The sequence below is a fragment of the Zootoca vivipara genome, chromosome 14, assembly GCF_963506605.1.
Source record: "Zootoca vivipara chromosome 14, rZooViv1.1, whole genome shotgun sequence".
NCBI classification, from domain to species: domain Eukaryota; kingdom Metazoa; phylum Chordata; class Lepidosauria; order Squamata; family Lacertidae; genus Zootoca; species Zootoca vivipara.
The window spans coordinates 15,477,106-15,494,181 of record NC_083289.1 but is presented as its reverse complement, the minus strand read 5'-3'; the positions used below and the strand labels follow the sequence as shown (position 1 = coordinate 15,494,181).

Sequence of the window (17,076 nt, the reverse complement as noted above, 5' to 3'; positions counted from 1 at the left end):
GCGTGCACCCTCTCCCATTTTGGAAGGAGACAATGACCAATTCCCTGCCAATATTCAGGCAGGCTTCAGTCTGTCTGTTCTGCGCCTCCAGAGCAGGGGTTTGTTTCTTTGTGTACCTAGGCATGAAACGGAGGCACTTCAGTTTGGCCTGCAAACAACAGCAGGCAAGCAAGAATTCTTCCTACCTATAAAACGGAAGGATTCGACCAGGTCAAAGCCTTCAGATCCCGTTTATTCATCTCTTTCTGCAACGTCCAAAGAAATAAAAGGCTCTCCCGCCCATTTCTCTCTCTGTGTGTGTGTGCGAGCTACAAACCTCCTCCTTCCGTGCGCCGTTTCTTGTTTTCATAGAAAACGATCCGTGTACCTAGAAAATAACAGGAAGGGAGAGAAGGCGGCGAGCGGGCGAGCGAGCGAGCCATTAAAGAAAGAAAGGAGGGGGGAAATTGTGTTTTCGGTCGCTGCCCAAGGAATAATTTTGCAGAAGGGTCCATATTTTCTCTCTGCCTCTCTCTCTCCTGCTGCTGCACCGGCGAGTGTTCGGGATGGGGAGCGCAATGTAGGCAGCTCGGCGGCGGCTACATTTCGCCCTTCCTTTCTGGCCACATTGTTCCCAAGCCAGGGCTTGGGGGAGGGGATCTCCGCCTCCCCCCCTGTGGCGCCCACCCACCCCCAATCCTGCCCAGCCCCCACCAGCCTTTCCTAGCGGAGGAGCCCCGCAAGGTTGCTGGATCCCTCGATTCTTGGGGGCTGGGGGTGCCGAGTCCAGGGCCTCCCCTCCCCCCTTTTGCACACACATACATACACACGCACACGCACACACCAGCCCCCCTCTCCTCCTTCTCCTGCTCCTCCACCTCCTCCTCCAGCCGCCGCTTCTCTGCTGTGCCCGGGGCCGATCCTTCCCTCTCCGGAAGCCTCCTTTGCTCGATCGGCGCAGCAGCCGTCGTGTCACCATCACTATTATTATCGATAATAATATTGTTGTTGTTGTTGTTGTCAGGAAGGGGGAGCCGAGCGCCTCTTTCCCACCACCCCCTCCTCGCCTCTCCCCTCTCCCCGAGTTTGTGGAGGGTCAGAGGGGGGCCGCGCAGAGCCGGGGAAGGCCTGGGAGCGGTGCTGGGGGTTGCTTCGGAGTTGGCGACGGGCAGGAGGGCAGGGCAGGACCCGATGGCTCGTCCGAGGCCCCGCGAATACAAAGCTGGAGATCTGGTTTTCGCCAAAATGAAAGGCTACCCGCACTGGCCGGCCAGGGTGAGTACGCAGGGATGGCGGGCGTGGGGGGGGGCGTTTAACCGAGGGGTGTGTGCGGGGGAGGGAGAGGTGGCCGAGGACCCTAATCTTAGCCCCCCACTCACCCCCAGGGCCAAGCCTCCCCCCAGCGACACACGCATTCCTTCTTTTCTCTTCCCCCCCATCCCGGTGCCGCAAAGGTTGGCCGCCGCCGCCGCCGCTTCTCCTTTCTCTTCCCTCTCCAGGGGCGTGATGGAGCCATTGCATTTGCGGAGAGGGAGGGGGAACACACACACACAGCCCCACCTCCCCCAGAACCTCCATCCTTCCATGCTCCACAATGGGATAATCGGTGGGAGGATGTTGGGGGGGGGAGGCGGGGAGCGCACGACAACCACCAGATTTCTCCTCCATCTCCGGATCTCGCCCCCTTTCATTATTCTCCCAGCTTCATTTTGATCAAACAACGACACCCTGCCCACCCCCTTTGGCAGCAGAAACGGAATCGGGGGGGGGGGCGGAGGGAGGTGGACGAGCGGGCGGCCGTACCTGAAGTATTGTTAGGGGAGGGAGGGGGAGGGGAGGGGGGCAAGGCAGCCTGTGCATGACAATGATGCCGGTTTATTCTACTGCCGCTCGGTGTCCCTTCTTCCCGCCACCCCGAACTCACTACTCAAAGCAGCCACCATCACCCCGCCCCCTTGATCCTTTGCAGGCGGCAGAAAGGGGGTGGGGGTGGGGCATCGAAAGAGAAAGGTGGTTTTCCCTTTCCCCTTTAGACACTGTGGTTCAATCATATTGTTGATAAAGAGGCGGAAAGGAGTGGCATCCTGAGTCTCAGAACCTTGAGGATCGAAGCGGTGCAAATTGCCCAGGAAATGATTGCTTGCCACTGGGGCCTAAAGCTCGGGAATGTACCTGCTAGCCCCAGGTACAGAGCAATGGATCAGGTGTGCAGGCAGAGGGCAGGAGCCTGACACTGCTTGAACTACAAGGTGATGCAGAGCAGGCCTGGCTGCCCTTTGCCTTTTGTAATGCAAGGAGAGAGGGGCATGGTTTGATTTGGGGGGGGAGGGATCAGGGAGTGGGTCTTTGTGCCAGTTCAATCAGCCTCCTGCTTTGTGCTTCCCATCCCCTCATAATTTAGGCACTAGGCCCTGGACCTGCAGCAGTCATTTTCTTCTTCCAAGTTGGGTTTTTCATTAGGCATTTCATGTTTGCTTCTCTCATGAAAGCAGCTGAGTTGGGTTGCCAACTTTTCCGCTGGCCCCTGCAGCTGTGCCATTTGCAGCCACTCAACCTCCAGCCATCCATGCTTCGTGGCTGATGGTGCTGGGATTACAAGGGCAAGAGCAGGCCAAGCTTGTGTGTTGTTTGTTTCCTGGTCAGTTGGCAACCATAGCAGAGACAGCTGAAAGATGTACCTGTTTGGTCCCTATTTGTGAGAGAATACAATCAATGGCTGCCTATTCAGAATACAGAGTTCACCTTCATGGGGTCACGGTGCAATCAATGAAGACAAGCATGTATTCTGTCCGCATACAAAAACCTGCAACTACAGGGAGCCCATATATTTGGAATACTTTTCTATTTCCCCCATACCTTCCCTTCTCCCAAAGTTCCGCTGGGAACAGGTGCAACCTATCGGCTCTCAGAAGCTAGGGGGCAGGTTCCCTTGCATAAGAAAGTCTGCTTGGCTCTGCATGTTGAGTCCAGCAGGGGGCACTATCCCAGTGGTGGTTTATGCCTCCCCAGGAGCCACCAGTGGAAAGGGGTGACTAACCTTTTCCAGCCTCAGAGCCGGTGGCGTGCAGTGAAATTTTTGGCAGGGGAACAGTTAGGACCAGAGGTACCAGCTTGCAAGTGGGACGGGGGGGGTGATGTCACATGTATGAGCATCGTGCCTCCCCCCCAAGCTTCCCGGGTTTTAGGAAGAAGGCACCAGACTTTGATACTTACCAGGAACATTTAGGGCAGGCTTCTTCAACCTTGGCCCTCCAGATGTTTTGAAACTACAATTCCCATCACCCTGACCACTGGTCCTGCTAGCTAGGGATCATGGGAGTTGTAGGCCAAAAACATCTGGAGGGCCGAGGTTGAGGAAGCCTGATTTAGGGGGTTAGCTTAGTCCTCCAAGTCCACTGACCACATGCCACTGCTCAGAGCCACTGTCCAAAAGCTGTTCTGTGGTCATGGTGCAAATGACCACCTCATGCCCTCAGATGCATGTGTTGGATCCACTACACATATACATGCAACACGTAAAAGCACACACAAACTCACAGGACACACACTGTCACACAGTGCACACATGCAGGCATGGTGCTGGATGTGGAGGAGTGCTTTAAACCTCTCTTCTCGGCCCAGGGCTGCAACAGGGTGATTCCCTCTCCACTAAGCCCAGAGTTGCAATGGGCTGGTTCCTCCCATCGCAGCACTGGGATAGGTGGAGAGGGTTAAACCTCTCAGTTCAGCACTGTGATGGAGAGGGCAGTTACTGCCTCCTGCTGCTCTGGGAGGGGAGAAAACCCAACTCCTGGTGGGGCCGCAATAAAACTGCTAGCATGTTTGCAAAACTAAGCAGGGTCTGGTCTGGTTTCAAATTGGATGGGTGACTGTGCATTGAGATTCCTGTGTTGCAGAGGGGTTGGACTCAATGACCCTTGGGATCTCTTCCAATTCTATGGTTCTATGATAAATCCAGCCCAGTGCTAAGATGAGGAGAGGGCTTCGCGCGCCTGATCTGTGCCACAGATTCACCACCACCCAGCATTAAATGAAGAATCAAAACTGATGGCACACTATCCTCCTTAAAATAGGAGCAGAATCTGTCTATTTATAAACACTTTTTATAAATAGTGCATGAGTGTTACAAAAAAATTAGAGAAATGACCATTTAAAGAGAGAGGGGCATTCCCCTCCTGGAAGATGCCCAGATCTTTCTTCTTGAGACCATCTTCCTGTTATCTCCAGCCATATTATCAGGAAATCTCATTCATGGCATCTTTCTATTTAGGGAAGGGACCTTAGCTCAATCGTAGATCACATGCCCAAAGATCCCAGGTTCAGTCCCTGTTATCTCAAGTTTAAAAAAATCAGCTTTCAAGTGATGAGAAAGACCTATTTCTACCTGAAATCATGGAGAGTTTCTGCCAGTTGGAGTAGACAGTACCAGACTGCATGGACAAATACTTTGACCTTGCAGGAGATGGCATCCTAAGTTGGGGTTGGATTTTATTACATTGCATACACACCAATTTCATTTTCATGCAGCTTGGGATGATGAGTTGGAAATGACTCTTGGGAGCCTGAATCTGTAGCCAATATTCATCCATCAAGCCTACTGGGAGATGCTTTCATTAGCCCTTTGCTATCCATTCAATGTCTAGTATCTTAGTTCAAGCACTCAGCTGAGCAGTCAACTTTTATGCTGTAGAGTGGGGGACCTGTGGCCCTCTTGTTAAGGGTGACAGGAGTTGGGGTCCAGGAACATCTATCTGGAGGTTTATCACACCTGCCAGGGAGGAAGAAGCAGGGTGAACACATTTCGACTTGGGAGGATGGGCTTATTCCGATCCCAGCAGACCATTGTGGTTTAAACTCAACATACACTCATAGAATTCAAAATTTCTCAACAACATACAGTGTGCTGTAGTGGTTAGAGTGCCAGACTAAGACCTGGGGGGCCAGGGTTCAAATTCCCCACTTGGCCATGGTGCTCACTGGGTGACTTTGGCCCAGTCACTGTCTTTCAGCCTAACGTCACAGGGATTTAGCAGCATTTCTCTTCAAAAATCCAGTTCACACTGGGGTCATTCATTTCAAGGGCAGAGGAAAGGATGTACAGTCAGCGAAGAACTCAACTTTGCCTGGAATGTGCCTTTAGTTGCCCAGTTGGCATACAGAGAATGCTCACAACCCAGGACAGACACACCTATACCCACAGAGATAAATGGGTTTATGTTGGCGTAGCCAATATAGAGTCTTCCAGATGTTGTGGACTACAATATCCATCCTCCCCAGCCAGCACAAGCCGATGATCAGGGGTTATGGAAGCTATGGTCCAAAACATCTGGAGGGCACATCCAGTGTATATAATGAAGTGTACATAAACTTTGGGCTTTACTAAAGCTGTTAAGTACAATTCTGAGAGCAATCTTTCCCAAACACTGAGGTGGAATTTTGCAAACACGTCCCAGAAGTTTAGCTGTTGGATGGCCAGACTGTCAGTACTCGGCAATAGAGGCAAGCAGATACAACAGGGTTTTATTTCCAGATTAAGGGGTCACTAGGTTAGCCCTGAGCATAGGAAATTATTTTCTTGCTGCATATTCTTAGTTAAAAGGAAAGTTCAGAATCCAGAGTTGTGGGGTTACTCTGCTGGGCAGCTCAACTGCAAATCATACTGAGATCATCTGCAGCTCTGCCTTCCGTGCTGACAACCTTTCGACTTAAATACAGTCTGGTTCCTCTAGGGCTCTTCCCAAATTTATAATACTATCAGCCAGTGAGTCAACTGCATTTGTTTGTGACCAAAGGCCATCACAAAACAAGACTCTGATTAGCCCATGAGCAACATATGTGTTGCATTAAAAAATACAAATCAAATTAATATAGCCGTTCTCTCCTAATACGACGAGCAAAGGGTCATTATCTAGAACAGAAAGTGATTCTAAGATCCCTTTCTTACACAGCTGCTGAATATGGGAATGAGGGCCATGATGGCTATGTTCTCATAGGCATCTGGTTGGCCACTGTGAGAACAGGATACTGGACATTGGTTTGATCCAGCAGGGCTATTCTTTTATTCTTAGCTTGTCAAACAAGCTTCAGATCTTCAAGCAGCTGCAGAAACTGTACAGAGTTACACCAGAGTTGACTCTGATGCAGGTATAGGCAACCTTGGCTCTCCTGTTTTGGAACTACAACTCCCATGATCCCTGACCACTGGTCCTGTTAGCTAGGGATCATGGTAGTTGTAGTTCCAAAACATCTGGAGAGACAAGGTTGCCTATGCCAGCTCTGATGAGATAAATTACAAGCACTGTGGAGTAAAAAAACAAAACAAATGAAAGCGGAAGAAGAAGGCATGTTGGTCAATGTGCAGCCCTGGATCCAGTTCCATTGAAATTATGGAACATGGCTACCTTAGGTCCATTAATTTAAATGGGCCTATGTTGTGTATAACTTCATACATTTAAAGCACTATGATAGAACTTTGAATAGTCATGGCTTCCACCAAAGGATTCTGGGTGCTGTAGTCTGTGAGTTAAGAGATCCCTGTTTCCCTCCCAGAGCTACAATTCCCAGAGTGATATAACGATCAATAACTCTCAGAATGCAAGGGAAATAGGGGAGTGCTAGCAGCACCCTTGACGAACGACAGCTCCCATCATTCTTTGGGAGGGGAGCCATGACTGTTTGAAGTGGAATCATCATGCTTTCAATGTATGGTGTGATTGTGGCCTTAGTTCAGGCATCCCCAAACTGCGGCCCTCCAGATATTTTGGCCTACAGCTCCCATGATCCCTAGCTAACAGGACCAGTGGTCCAGGAAGATGGGAATTGTAGTCCAAAACATCTGGAGGGCCAAGGTTTGGGGATGCCTGCCTTAGTTGAATATAGCCCAAAGTTTTCAGGGAGAACATTCAAGAGTTTGAAGAACCATGCATGAGCCAATTTTATCTGCATTTTGAGGCAAAGTAGCCTTTAACCTGAAGGACACAGGTGGCGCTGTGGGTTAAACCACAGAGCCTAGGGCTTGCTGATCACCTAGCAGTTTTAAAGCACATCAAAGTGCAAGTAGATAAATAGGTACCACTCCAGCGGGAAGGTAAACAGCGTTTCCGTGTGCTGCTCTGGTTCGCCAGAAGCGGCTTACTCATGTTGGCCACATGACCCGGTAGCTGTACGCCAGTTCCCTTGGCCAGTAAAGCAAGATGAGCACCGCAACCCCAGAAGCGTCCGCAACTGGACCTAATGGTTACCTTTACCTTTAGCCTTTAACCTGAACAACAGCTACTGCCTTAAGGCCATTCCTGGGGAAAGGCAGCTATTTAAGCATGCCACATTTAGTGCTGGGTTGCTCTGTTTTGCTCACACCCTTTTTATGGAACGGCCATGTAACAACGTCATCCAGTCATTGGCATCCTGTATTTAATAATAATAATAATAATAATAATAATAATAATAATAATAATAATAAATTTTTATTATTTATACCCTGCCCATCTGGCTGGGTTTCCCCAGCCACTCTGGGCAGCTTCCAACAAAAGATTAAAAATACATTAAAACATCAGTCATTAAAAACTTCCCTAAACAGGGCTGCCTTCAGATGTCTTCTAAATGTCATATAGTTGTTTATTTCCTTGACATCTGATGGGAGGGCGTTCCACAGGGCGGGCGCCACTACCGAGAAGGCCCTCTGCCTGGTTCCCTGTAACTTGGCTTCTCACAGTGAGGGAACCGCCATTCTCTCTGCAGATCTTGCATCCTTTTCTCAGATCACAGAAAGTCCAACTCCTGCACCCATTGTTGGAAACTTGGATATATAAGCTAGGCACCAAATAGCTCCTTGAAGCAAGGTTACAATCGCCAAAACACAAAGTCTAGTTGCCATTTTGGGGCAAGATGGCAGTTTTCTGCTGCATATTTTAAAATAATAATAATAATAATAATAATAGAGAGGTATAGTGCTAGAAAACTACAATACTATAGGATTTGGGGTCCCTTCCAACTCTACAATTCTATGATAGTCATATTATAGTCTAGTAGCACAAATTAACATTATAGCAATATCATGTCATCGTGCAATATCTGTCTCATTTATAAAACTGACAGAAATATCATCCCCTCCAGCATTTCTCTGATGAAAATAGGGACGTCCTAAGGAAAAGCAGGACATTCCAGGATCAAATCAGAAACCGGGACGGCTTCTGTAAATCCGGGACTGTCCCTGGAAAATAGGGATACTTGGAGGGTCTGAAATATGTTTTATTGATTATTAAAAGATTGTTGGGGGGGGTTAGTGAAAGCAGTCATAAAACGGTATCCACCACAAGGGTTATGAGCAGTGCTGTTTTTCTAGGAAAAGAGGTGCCGGAACCTGCCATGAATACTACCCTTGTTCTCTTATAATGGCAATGGCGCCCACCTGAGAGGTGCCGGAATCGAGTTCCAGGGGGGAAAGCCCTGGTTATAAGAAATGTGCGCTAACCTTCAAATGGCCCCACTCACAACAATTATGCCACGCCCCCTTATATGAACAGAACATAGCGGGATGTAGATCTAGAAAACAGAATACTCCTAATAGGGAGGAAAGGCAATTGCAACCCCACTTGTAGCTTACAGTGGAAGAGTAATGACTGGGTAGTTCTTGGAGCTTCCAATTTGGGAAGAAGCCCCGTGTTGGCATTCTTACCCATTTTATCCTCTCAACAATCCTGTGAGGTAGGCTAGGCCAAGAAGTGATTGGCTCAAGGTCACTCAATGAACTTCATAGCTGAGTGGGGATTCGAACAGTCCTAATCCAACACTGAACCATTAGCCAGTGTGGTGTCGTGGTTAGAGTGTCAGACTAGGAACTGGGAGGCCAGGAGTTCGAATCCCCTCTCAGCTGTGAAGCTCACAGGGTGACCTTGGGCTACCTCACAAGGCTGTTGTGAGAATAAAATGAGGAGGAGAGAACTAAGTGTGCACCACCTTGGAGGAAACAGGAGTATATAAATGTCAGAAATGTAAAATGTAATTTAAAATGGCCTCATACACTACCTTTAGCTCAACTTTGCAAATAATTTCATGTAGATCACTAAGCGCGCACAAATTTTGCTGGCCCACCTTCCCAGATACACCTGTTTTTGGCACACTTACAACCTGGGGGAAAGGGAATCATGCCTGGAATTTGGCGTATCTTCCCTGGGATGAATGCCTTTAAGCCTGGAATGTGAATGCTGTTAATGAATGACAGATAGGAGGCGATTCTTCAATTAAGTTTTCATCCTAGCCAAAATGGCTTTTACTTTTCCATTGCAGGCCTGTGCAGAAGGCAGGGGGGTGAGATGCATAAAATAAAATAAATAAAATCAATTTAAACGTGACTTGTGAGTGCAGCCCTCCACGATATATGGTGAAAATGATGTGCTGGCATTTCAGACTTCAAGAGGAACAGGAGATTCGAAATAGATTAGGTCACAGCTCTGAAAGGTACAGCTGTTAGCACATAAGATAAGACGGACTGGGAACCTTTACTTTTAATAATGCAGGCCTACTAGATTTCACGAAAGATGCTAACAGACTGTTATTGTTGTTGTTGTTGTTGTTGTTGTTGTTGTTGTTGTTGTTGTTGTTGTTGTTAGGGCTAGGTTGCCAAAGAAGGACAAGATTCTGTGTCACTAAAGACATTATCTGTGCAAGCCTTAGGGAAAGGCTATAGCTGAGGGGCAGATCAGGCATTGCATGAAGAAGTTCCTGGGTTCAATCCCCTGTCTGAATTCCTGGAGAGCTGCTGCCAGTCAGTGTAGGCAATAGATAGTGATCTGACATAGCATATGGCAGCTTCCTAAGCACTTGAGACCAGTGTTCTAAATGAACCAGGTGCCCAGTGAACTTTGCAACTGGCTATCAGAGTGGCTGGGGAAATTCAGCCAGATGGGCGGGGTATAAACTATTATTATTATTACCAACCACTTGTGACCAAGTGAAGATGCCTGGGTGCCAGGGTGGCAGTGCCTGCCATCTCCGTCATCTGGAGGTGCATGCCTGGGGATCATTGAATCTTGAGTGTTTTCACACACTAATACCATCCCCTGTAGAATTCTATCAGTTATATTTTATCTGCACCATTGGAATGAAACTCAGGAACCAAAATGCTTTTTCTGTGCAGCCTGAGCTGGAGCAGTAAACAACATTATCGTTAATCGTTGCCGTTTGTCTTCACTTAACCCACCCCATTGCCTTGCTCACAGTTGTGAAGAATATTCTTAGTTATGAATGGTCTGTGTCACCATTCAGAAAAAGAGGTTGGAGGAGGCCAGGACTCTTCCCTGGATCAAGTGACTTTTCTTCTTTCAGTTCTCAAAGTTCTTCACCTTGCTCAAGGTTGCCATCTGAACTACCCAGATGTTTAACCCCATGATCAATCACAATCAGTCCATCATTTGAAAAATACAGTGGTACCTCGGTTTAAGTACACAATTGGTTCCGGAAGTCTGTACTTAACCTGAAGTGTACGTAACCTGAAGCGAACTTTCCCATTGAAAGTAATAGAAAGAGGATTAATCTGTTCCAGACGGGTCCACAGAGTACTCAACCTGAAGCGTACTTAACCCGAAGTATGAGTGTAATTGTTTCCGGAAGTCCGTACTTAACCTGAAGCGTACGTAACCTGAAGTGAACTTTCCCATTGAAAGTAATGGAAAGTGGATTAATCCGTTCCGGACGGGTCCGCGGAGTACTAAAACTGAAAGTACTCAAACCGAGGCGTACTTAAACCGAGGTATGACTGTAGGACTCTAGAGCTGTCTTGCCCCAAAATGGCAACTAGATATTCTGTTTTGGCAACTGTAACCTTGGTTTAAGGTTACAGTTGGTGTAACCTTTGGTGCTTAGCTTATATACAGTATCTCTGAGTTTGTAACACTGCTTGAGACATAGTGTCATGGCTAAAGGTTGCCACAGTTAATACTGTAGTGAATTTAGCAAAGCAGGCTTAACATGTGAAATAATGCACTTTGGCATCTGTAGACACACACACACACAGAGAGAGAGAGAGAGAGAGAGAGAGACAGACAGACAGACAGACAGACAGACAGACAGACAGACAGACTGTATAGCTTCCAGGTCATGTGGCCAGCATGACAAAGCCGCTTCTGGCGAACCAGAGCAGCACACGGAAACGCCGTTTACCTTACCGCTGTAGCGGTTCCTATTTATCTACTTGCATTTTGACGTGCTTTCGAACTGCTAGGTTGGCAGGAGCTGGGACCGAGCAACGGGAGCTCACCCCGTCACAGGTATTCGAACCGCTGACCTTCTGATCAGCAAGTCCTAGGCTCAGTGGTTTAACCACAGCGCCACCTGCGTCCCTTTTAATTTTGTTAAGTCCACATAATTATGCACTGCAACTGGGTCTTCCACTGCAGCCTTGGTTACTCGTAGATAGGAATAAAATATCTCTGTGGATAGAAGTGTTTTGAAAGTGGGTTTGTTGTTGTTGTTGTTGTTGTTGTTGTTGTTGTTGTTGTTGTTGTTTACTGCAGCTGAACAGGCAAGCTGCTTTTCCATTTAAAGCCAGCTTTACCTGTGAAGTCAGGTGATCAACTCCAGGAAAAGCTTTCAAAACAGTTTTGGTTGTGCGCACATCTGCCTTGCCCAACATTTAAAGAACCATACATGCGAAGCGCATCACTTCTCCCAAAATTATTGGGAACTGTAGTTTTCCCCATCACAGGGATTTGATTCTCAGCACCCTTAAAAACTATAGCTCCCAGGATTCTTTTGGGGGCGGGGGGGATAGTTAGGAGCAGGGCCTAGTGGGCGGGCGCAGCGCGGCTTCCGCACGGCTTCCGCACGGCTTCGGCGCGCAGCGCCCTCCTGCCGGCCCAGCGCCCTGGCGCCCCGCACCACCGAGACTACCCCTAGAGCTGGGCCTGGTTAGGACTGTGATCCAAATCTTTTCAACATCCCCAAAACCTTTCCCTTCCATTGGGTTTTACAAGTGAGATTTGTTCCATTATACTGGTAATGATAATTCTGTAGCCACTTCGATGAATAGGTACTTTACATGAGGTAGATTACGTTTCATTGAAATGTCGTTTGAAGCCATAGTGTTTTTTTATGGTAAAGTGTGGTGGGTTTTTGTGTGTGCAAGCATGGACCATATTTTCAAATGTTTGTGTGCAACTAGATTTTAAAAGTTGAGGCTTATTTTTATGTTTATTTTGAATGTATCAGGAAATAGCTGCTTTTAAAGAAAGCATTAGATGTTGCCTAGCCTGAGCATTGGCAACTATGCCTTTGAAAATGGTCTCAGCCAGCTATGACTTTGAAAGGCATCCTGGCCAATAAAGATGCTATTGTCATATTCATATTCAATAAACCTGCAATAATGCAGAACAGGGTTTTGTTTTGTTTTCCATAGCAGATCTGCTACGATTCTGCACTCAGGCGTTTCTCTTAACCCTCTTGTGTCCAAAACTGTTCCTTTTGTTGTTGTTGTTTGGTGCCATGAAAGCACATGATGCATTGCAGGGTGGCTGTGACAAAATTGGTAGGTCCCTGCTCCCAAGGAGCTTACAATCTAAGGTGGTATTTATTTATTTAAAGCTTGTCTCTTTGTTTTTACCCTTCAGCTCAAAATGCATTTCAGAGCAGCTTACAAATATCAAGAATAAAAACAGTCCCGTCCCCTTGGGCTTACAATTTAAAAGCCATGACACAAAAGGAAACGAGGTTGGGAGGGAGGAGGGAGAAAAGCGAATAAGGAAAATATATTCATTATGTCTTCATAGTGAAGTTTCTCATTTTTCATGCTGGTAAATTAGAAATGTACCTGATGGTAATGTGGAGCTGTGGCTTCCACACTGTGACACTAGGAATTACTCTGCCCTTTTAAACTATGGTTACAGGTAGGTAGCCGTGTTGGTCTGGATCGAAGTAAAATAAAAAAATTCCTTCAGTAGCACCTTAAAGACCAACTAAGTTTTTATTTTGGTATGAGCTTTCGTGTGCATGCACACTTCTTCAGATACAGTGAAATGGAAGTTTCCAGGCACTTATGTAGAGAAGGGGTGGGGAGGGGTGGGGATGGGGAGGGGGGATCACTCAGAAGGGTGGTGGAAATGGGTGATTGACTGACTGATAGCTGTTGATGACCGCAAACGACTGCAAATGGTTTTGCATGAAAAAGCAAGGGTTGAGATGGCTGAAGATCGCTTATCATGTATAATGAGATAAGAACCCGATATCTCTGTTCAAACCAGGTCCCTCCATGGTTTTGAGCTTGGTGATAAGTTGCAATTCAGCAACTTCTCTTTCCAGTCTATTTCTGAAATTCTTTTGTAGTAAGACAGCTACTTTGAGATCTTGTATAGAGTGTCCTGGGAGATTGAAGTGTTCTCCTACTGGTTTTTCTGTCTTCTGGTTCCTGATGTCAGATTTATGTCCATTTATCCTTTGGCGTAGGGTTTGGCCTGTTTGTCCAATATAGAGAGCTGAAGTTACACAAAAAGGGACTCCACATGGACCCCTCCTGATGGACGCAATACCACACTAGATCTGTACATCGAATGCTTCCGCCACAGAATCCAAACGGATGTGACCAGAAAACACCATCGCTTACAACAAAATCTAAACCATGCTGAAAGGAGAGCCATAGAAAATCTCAGGAACAACCCAGACATTATAATTAAAGAGGCAGACAAGGGTGGAGCTGTCGTCATCATGAACAAAACTGATTACATCCAAGAGGCCCACAGACAACTTTCCAATACTGCCTTTTACATGAAATTGGACTCAGACCCCACACAAGCATACAAAAAAGAACTGAACAAGATTATTAAGGAGCTACCCCTACACATCCAAGAACAGATCCTCACAAACACACCAGCGGAACCTCGGCCAGGAACTTTCTATCTTCTACCCAAAATACACAAACCAGGAAACCCAGGACGCCCCATCATCTCAGGTATTGGCACCATTACAGTGGGTGTTTCCGGCTATATGGACTCTGTTCTGAAACCATATGCTATCAGTGCTCCCAGCTACGTACGTGACACCACAGATTTTCTGAGGAAAATACAATATTTGAACAATCTTCCTAACAATACTATACTAGCCACTATGGATGTGGAATCTCTATATACCAACATCCCACACAATGATGGTTTACAAGCCATAAGGAACACCATTTCAGATAAAACCACAGCGGACTTTGCTACCAAACTCTGCCACTTTGTCCTTACCCACAACCACTTCAAATTTGGTGATGACCTGTTCCTCCAGATCAGCGGCACAGCCATGGGCACCCGCATGGCCCCACAGTATGCCAACATCTTCATGGCAGATTTAGAACAACGTTTCCTTAACTCCTACCCACTCAAACCTCTCCTGTACCTGCGATACATTGATGATATTTTTATTATCTGGACACATGGACGACAGACCCTGGAAACCTTCCACCAGACATTCAATGACTTTCACCCCACCATCAACCTAACAATGAACCAATCTATGCAAGAAATACATTTTTTGGACACTACTATAAAAATACAGGATGGACGTATAGACACCACCTTATACAGAAAACCAACTGACCGACAAACATATCTACATGCTTCTAGCTACCATCCCAAACATACCAAACAATCCATCGTATACAGCCAGGCCTTACGTTACAACCGCATCTGTTCCAACTCTACAGACAGAGAATCTCACCTAAGAGATCTACAGCAAACCTTTTTAGAACTAAAATATCCACCTGATGAAGTTAAACAACAGATCAACAGAGCCAGACAGATACCTAGAGAGAACCTGCTGCAAGACAGACCCAAAAAAGAAAATAACAGAACACCACTAGTCATCACATACAGCTCCCAAGCTAAAACAGTACAACGCATCATCAGAGATCTACAGCCTCTCCTGGACAATGACCGCTCCCTTTCTCAAGCTCTGGGAGGAAGACCTTTCATTGCCTACAGACAGCCACCCAATCTTAAACAACTCCTCACCCACAATAATACAACCACCAGACTTAACATGGACACTGGTACCAGAGCCTGCAATAAACCCAGATGCCAACTTTGCTGCCACATACACCCAGACAACACCATTACTGGCCCCAACAACATCCAACATACCATCTCAGGACTATTTAATTGCTCATCCTCTAACATTGTGTATGCCATCAAATGCCAACAGTGCCCTTCAGCTCTCTATATTGGACAAACAGGCCAAACCCTACGCCAAAGGATAAATGGACATAAATCTGACATCAGGAACCAGAAGACAGAAAAACCAGTAGGAGAACACTTCAATCTCCCAGGACACTCTATACAAGATCTCAAAGTAGCTGTCTTACTACAAAAGAATTTCAGAAATAGACTGGAAAGAGAAGTTGCTGAATTGCAACTTATCACCAAGCTCAAAACCATGGAGGGACCTGGTTTGAACAGAGATATCGGGTTCTTATCTCATTATACATGATAAGCGATCTTCAGCCATCTCAACCCTTGCTTTTTCATGCAAAACCATTTGCAGTCGTTTGCGGTCATCAACAGCTATCAGTCAGTCAATCACCCATTTCCACCACCCTTCTGAGTGATCCCCCCTCCCCATCCCCACCCCTCCCCACCCCTTCTCTACATAAGTGCCTGGAAACTTCCATTTCACTGTATCTGAAGAAGTGTGCATGCACACGAAAGCTCATACCAAAATAAAAACTTAGTTGGTCTTTAAGGTGCTACTGAAGGAATCTTTTAAACTATGTACTTAAGTGAGAGAGACACTGTGGCTCTTCTTAAGCTTCTGTTTTCTCTCCTCTCCCACCTACTGTATAGAGTCATAGAACCAAAGAATTGTAAAGTTGGAAGGGACTCTGAGGGTCATCTAGTCCAACCCACTGCAATGCAGGAATCTCAGCTAAAGCATCCATGACAGATGGCCATCCAGCCTCTACTTTAAAACCTCCAAGGAAGGAGAGTCTACAACCTCCTGTTGACTGACTGTTCAACTGTCAAACAGCTCTTACTGACTTGTAACTTGAATCCATTGGTTTGAGCCCCACCCTCCAGAGCAGGAGAAAACAAGCTTGCTCACTCTTCCATGTGACAGCCCCTGAAATATGTGAAATTGGCTCTCATATCTCCTCTCAGTCTCCTCTTTTCCAGGCTAAACATACCCAACTCCCTCAACCATTCCTCATAAGGTTTAGATTCCGGACCCTTGATCATCTTGGTTGCCCTCCAAATTCCAGCTTGTCAATAGCATCCTTAAAATGTGGCACCCAGAACTGGGCTTCCAGCATGCTGCACAGCAAGCAGGGTGGGGTGGGGTGGGGTGGGGGACCAAAGGACTGGCAAAGGAGCAGGTGGGATAAGCTGTGGCCATTGCATCTCCTGCTAAACTAGTTGTTAAAAGTGGATCTCTGGGTTGCATTCAGGCAGCTCTGGGTCACTGTATTTAGTCTTTATAAGGGATAAGCTTTCTGCCAGATCACTTATGCTTTCTACCAGTGCCAGATTTACGTACAGTATAAGCTAAACAAGCTAAACTCTCTTGGGGCCTCCAAAAAAATTCAAGGGGGGGACTGGATGTACATTTCCAAAATATAAGATAAAAAACAAATAAAATAAAACCTACATACAGCAACAGTGTTTTGTGTTGTGTAGGCTCCTATTTGCTGTGTGCAAATGGCTATAGATACCTATTACGTCCATTAATTACCATATAGCATATATTCAACGCAAAAACAGTGACAATTTGCTGTTGACAAAGGACAGCTGGACATATAAAGGGCCCCATTACTTTCAGTAGCTTAGGGTCTCATCAAACCTAAATTCGGCCCTGCTTTCTACCCTGGTTGCAATCATCCTGGCTCACTAATCATCTACTTATTTACTCAGAAGTAAGCCTTCTTGAGTCTAGTGAGATTTGCTCCCAGCGGAAAGTGCTTGGGACTGCAACCTAAAATGTGGGGTTAGATTACATGGCCTACAAGGCTCCCTACTTCTATGTCCAGAATCCACGTACGTATCTCAGAATACTAGTTGTAACCAGGGCAGGGCACGAGTGCCTACTAGGACTGGGCAAAATCTGGTTTTCGACATCGTGATATATCACCAGCTAAGC

The 17,076-nt window shown here is 46.7% G+C and overlaps 1 protein-coding gene across 1 annotated transcript in view; it reads left to right on the top strand.

The window, feature by feature from the left end:
• Nucleotides 1-477: 477 nt before the first annotated feature.
• Nucleotides 478-17,076, top strand: part of HDGFL3 (HDGF like 3) — a 41,786-nt gene continuing 25,187 nt past the window's right edge. The window contains exon 1 of the mRNA XM_035131257.2: nucleotides 478-1,254. Within this exon, the coding sequence (XP_034987148.2) occupies nucleotides 1,171-1,254 (84 nt within the window). The 5' untranslated portion in view covers nucleotides 478-1,170. The remainder of the gene's footprint in view (nucleotides 1,255-17,076) is intronic.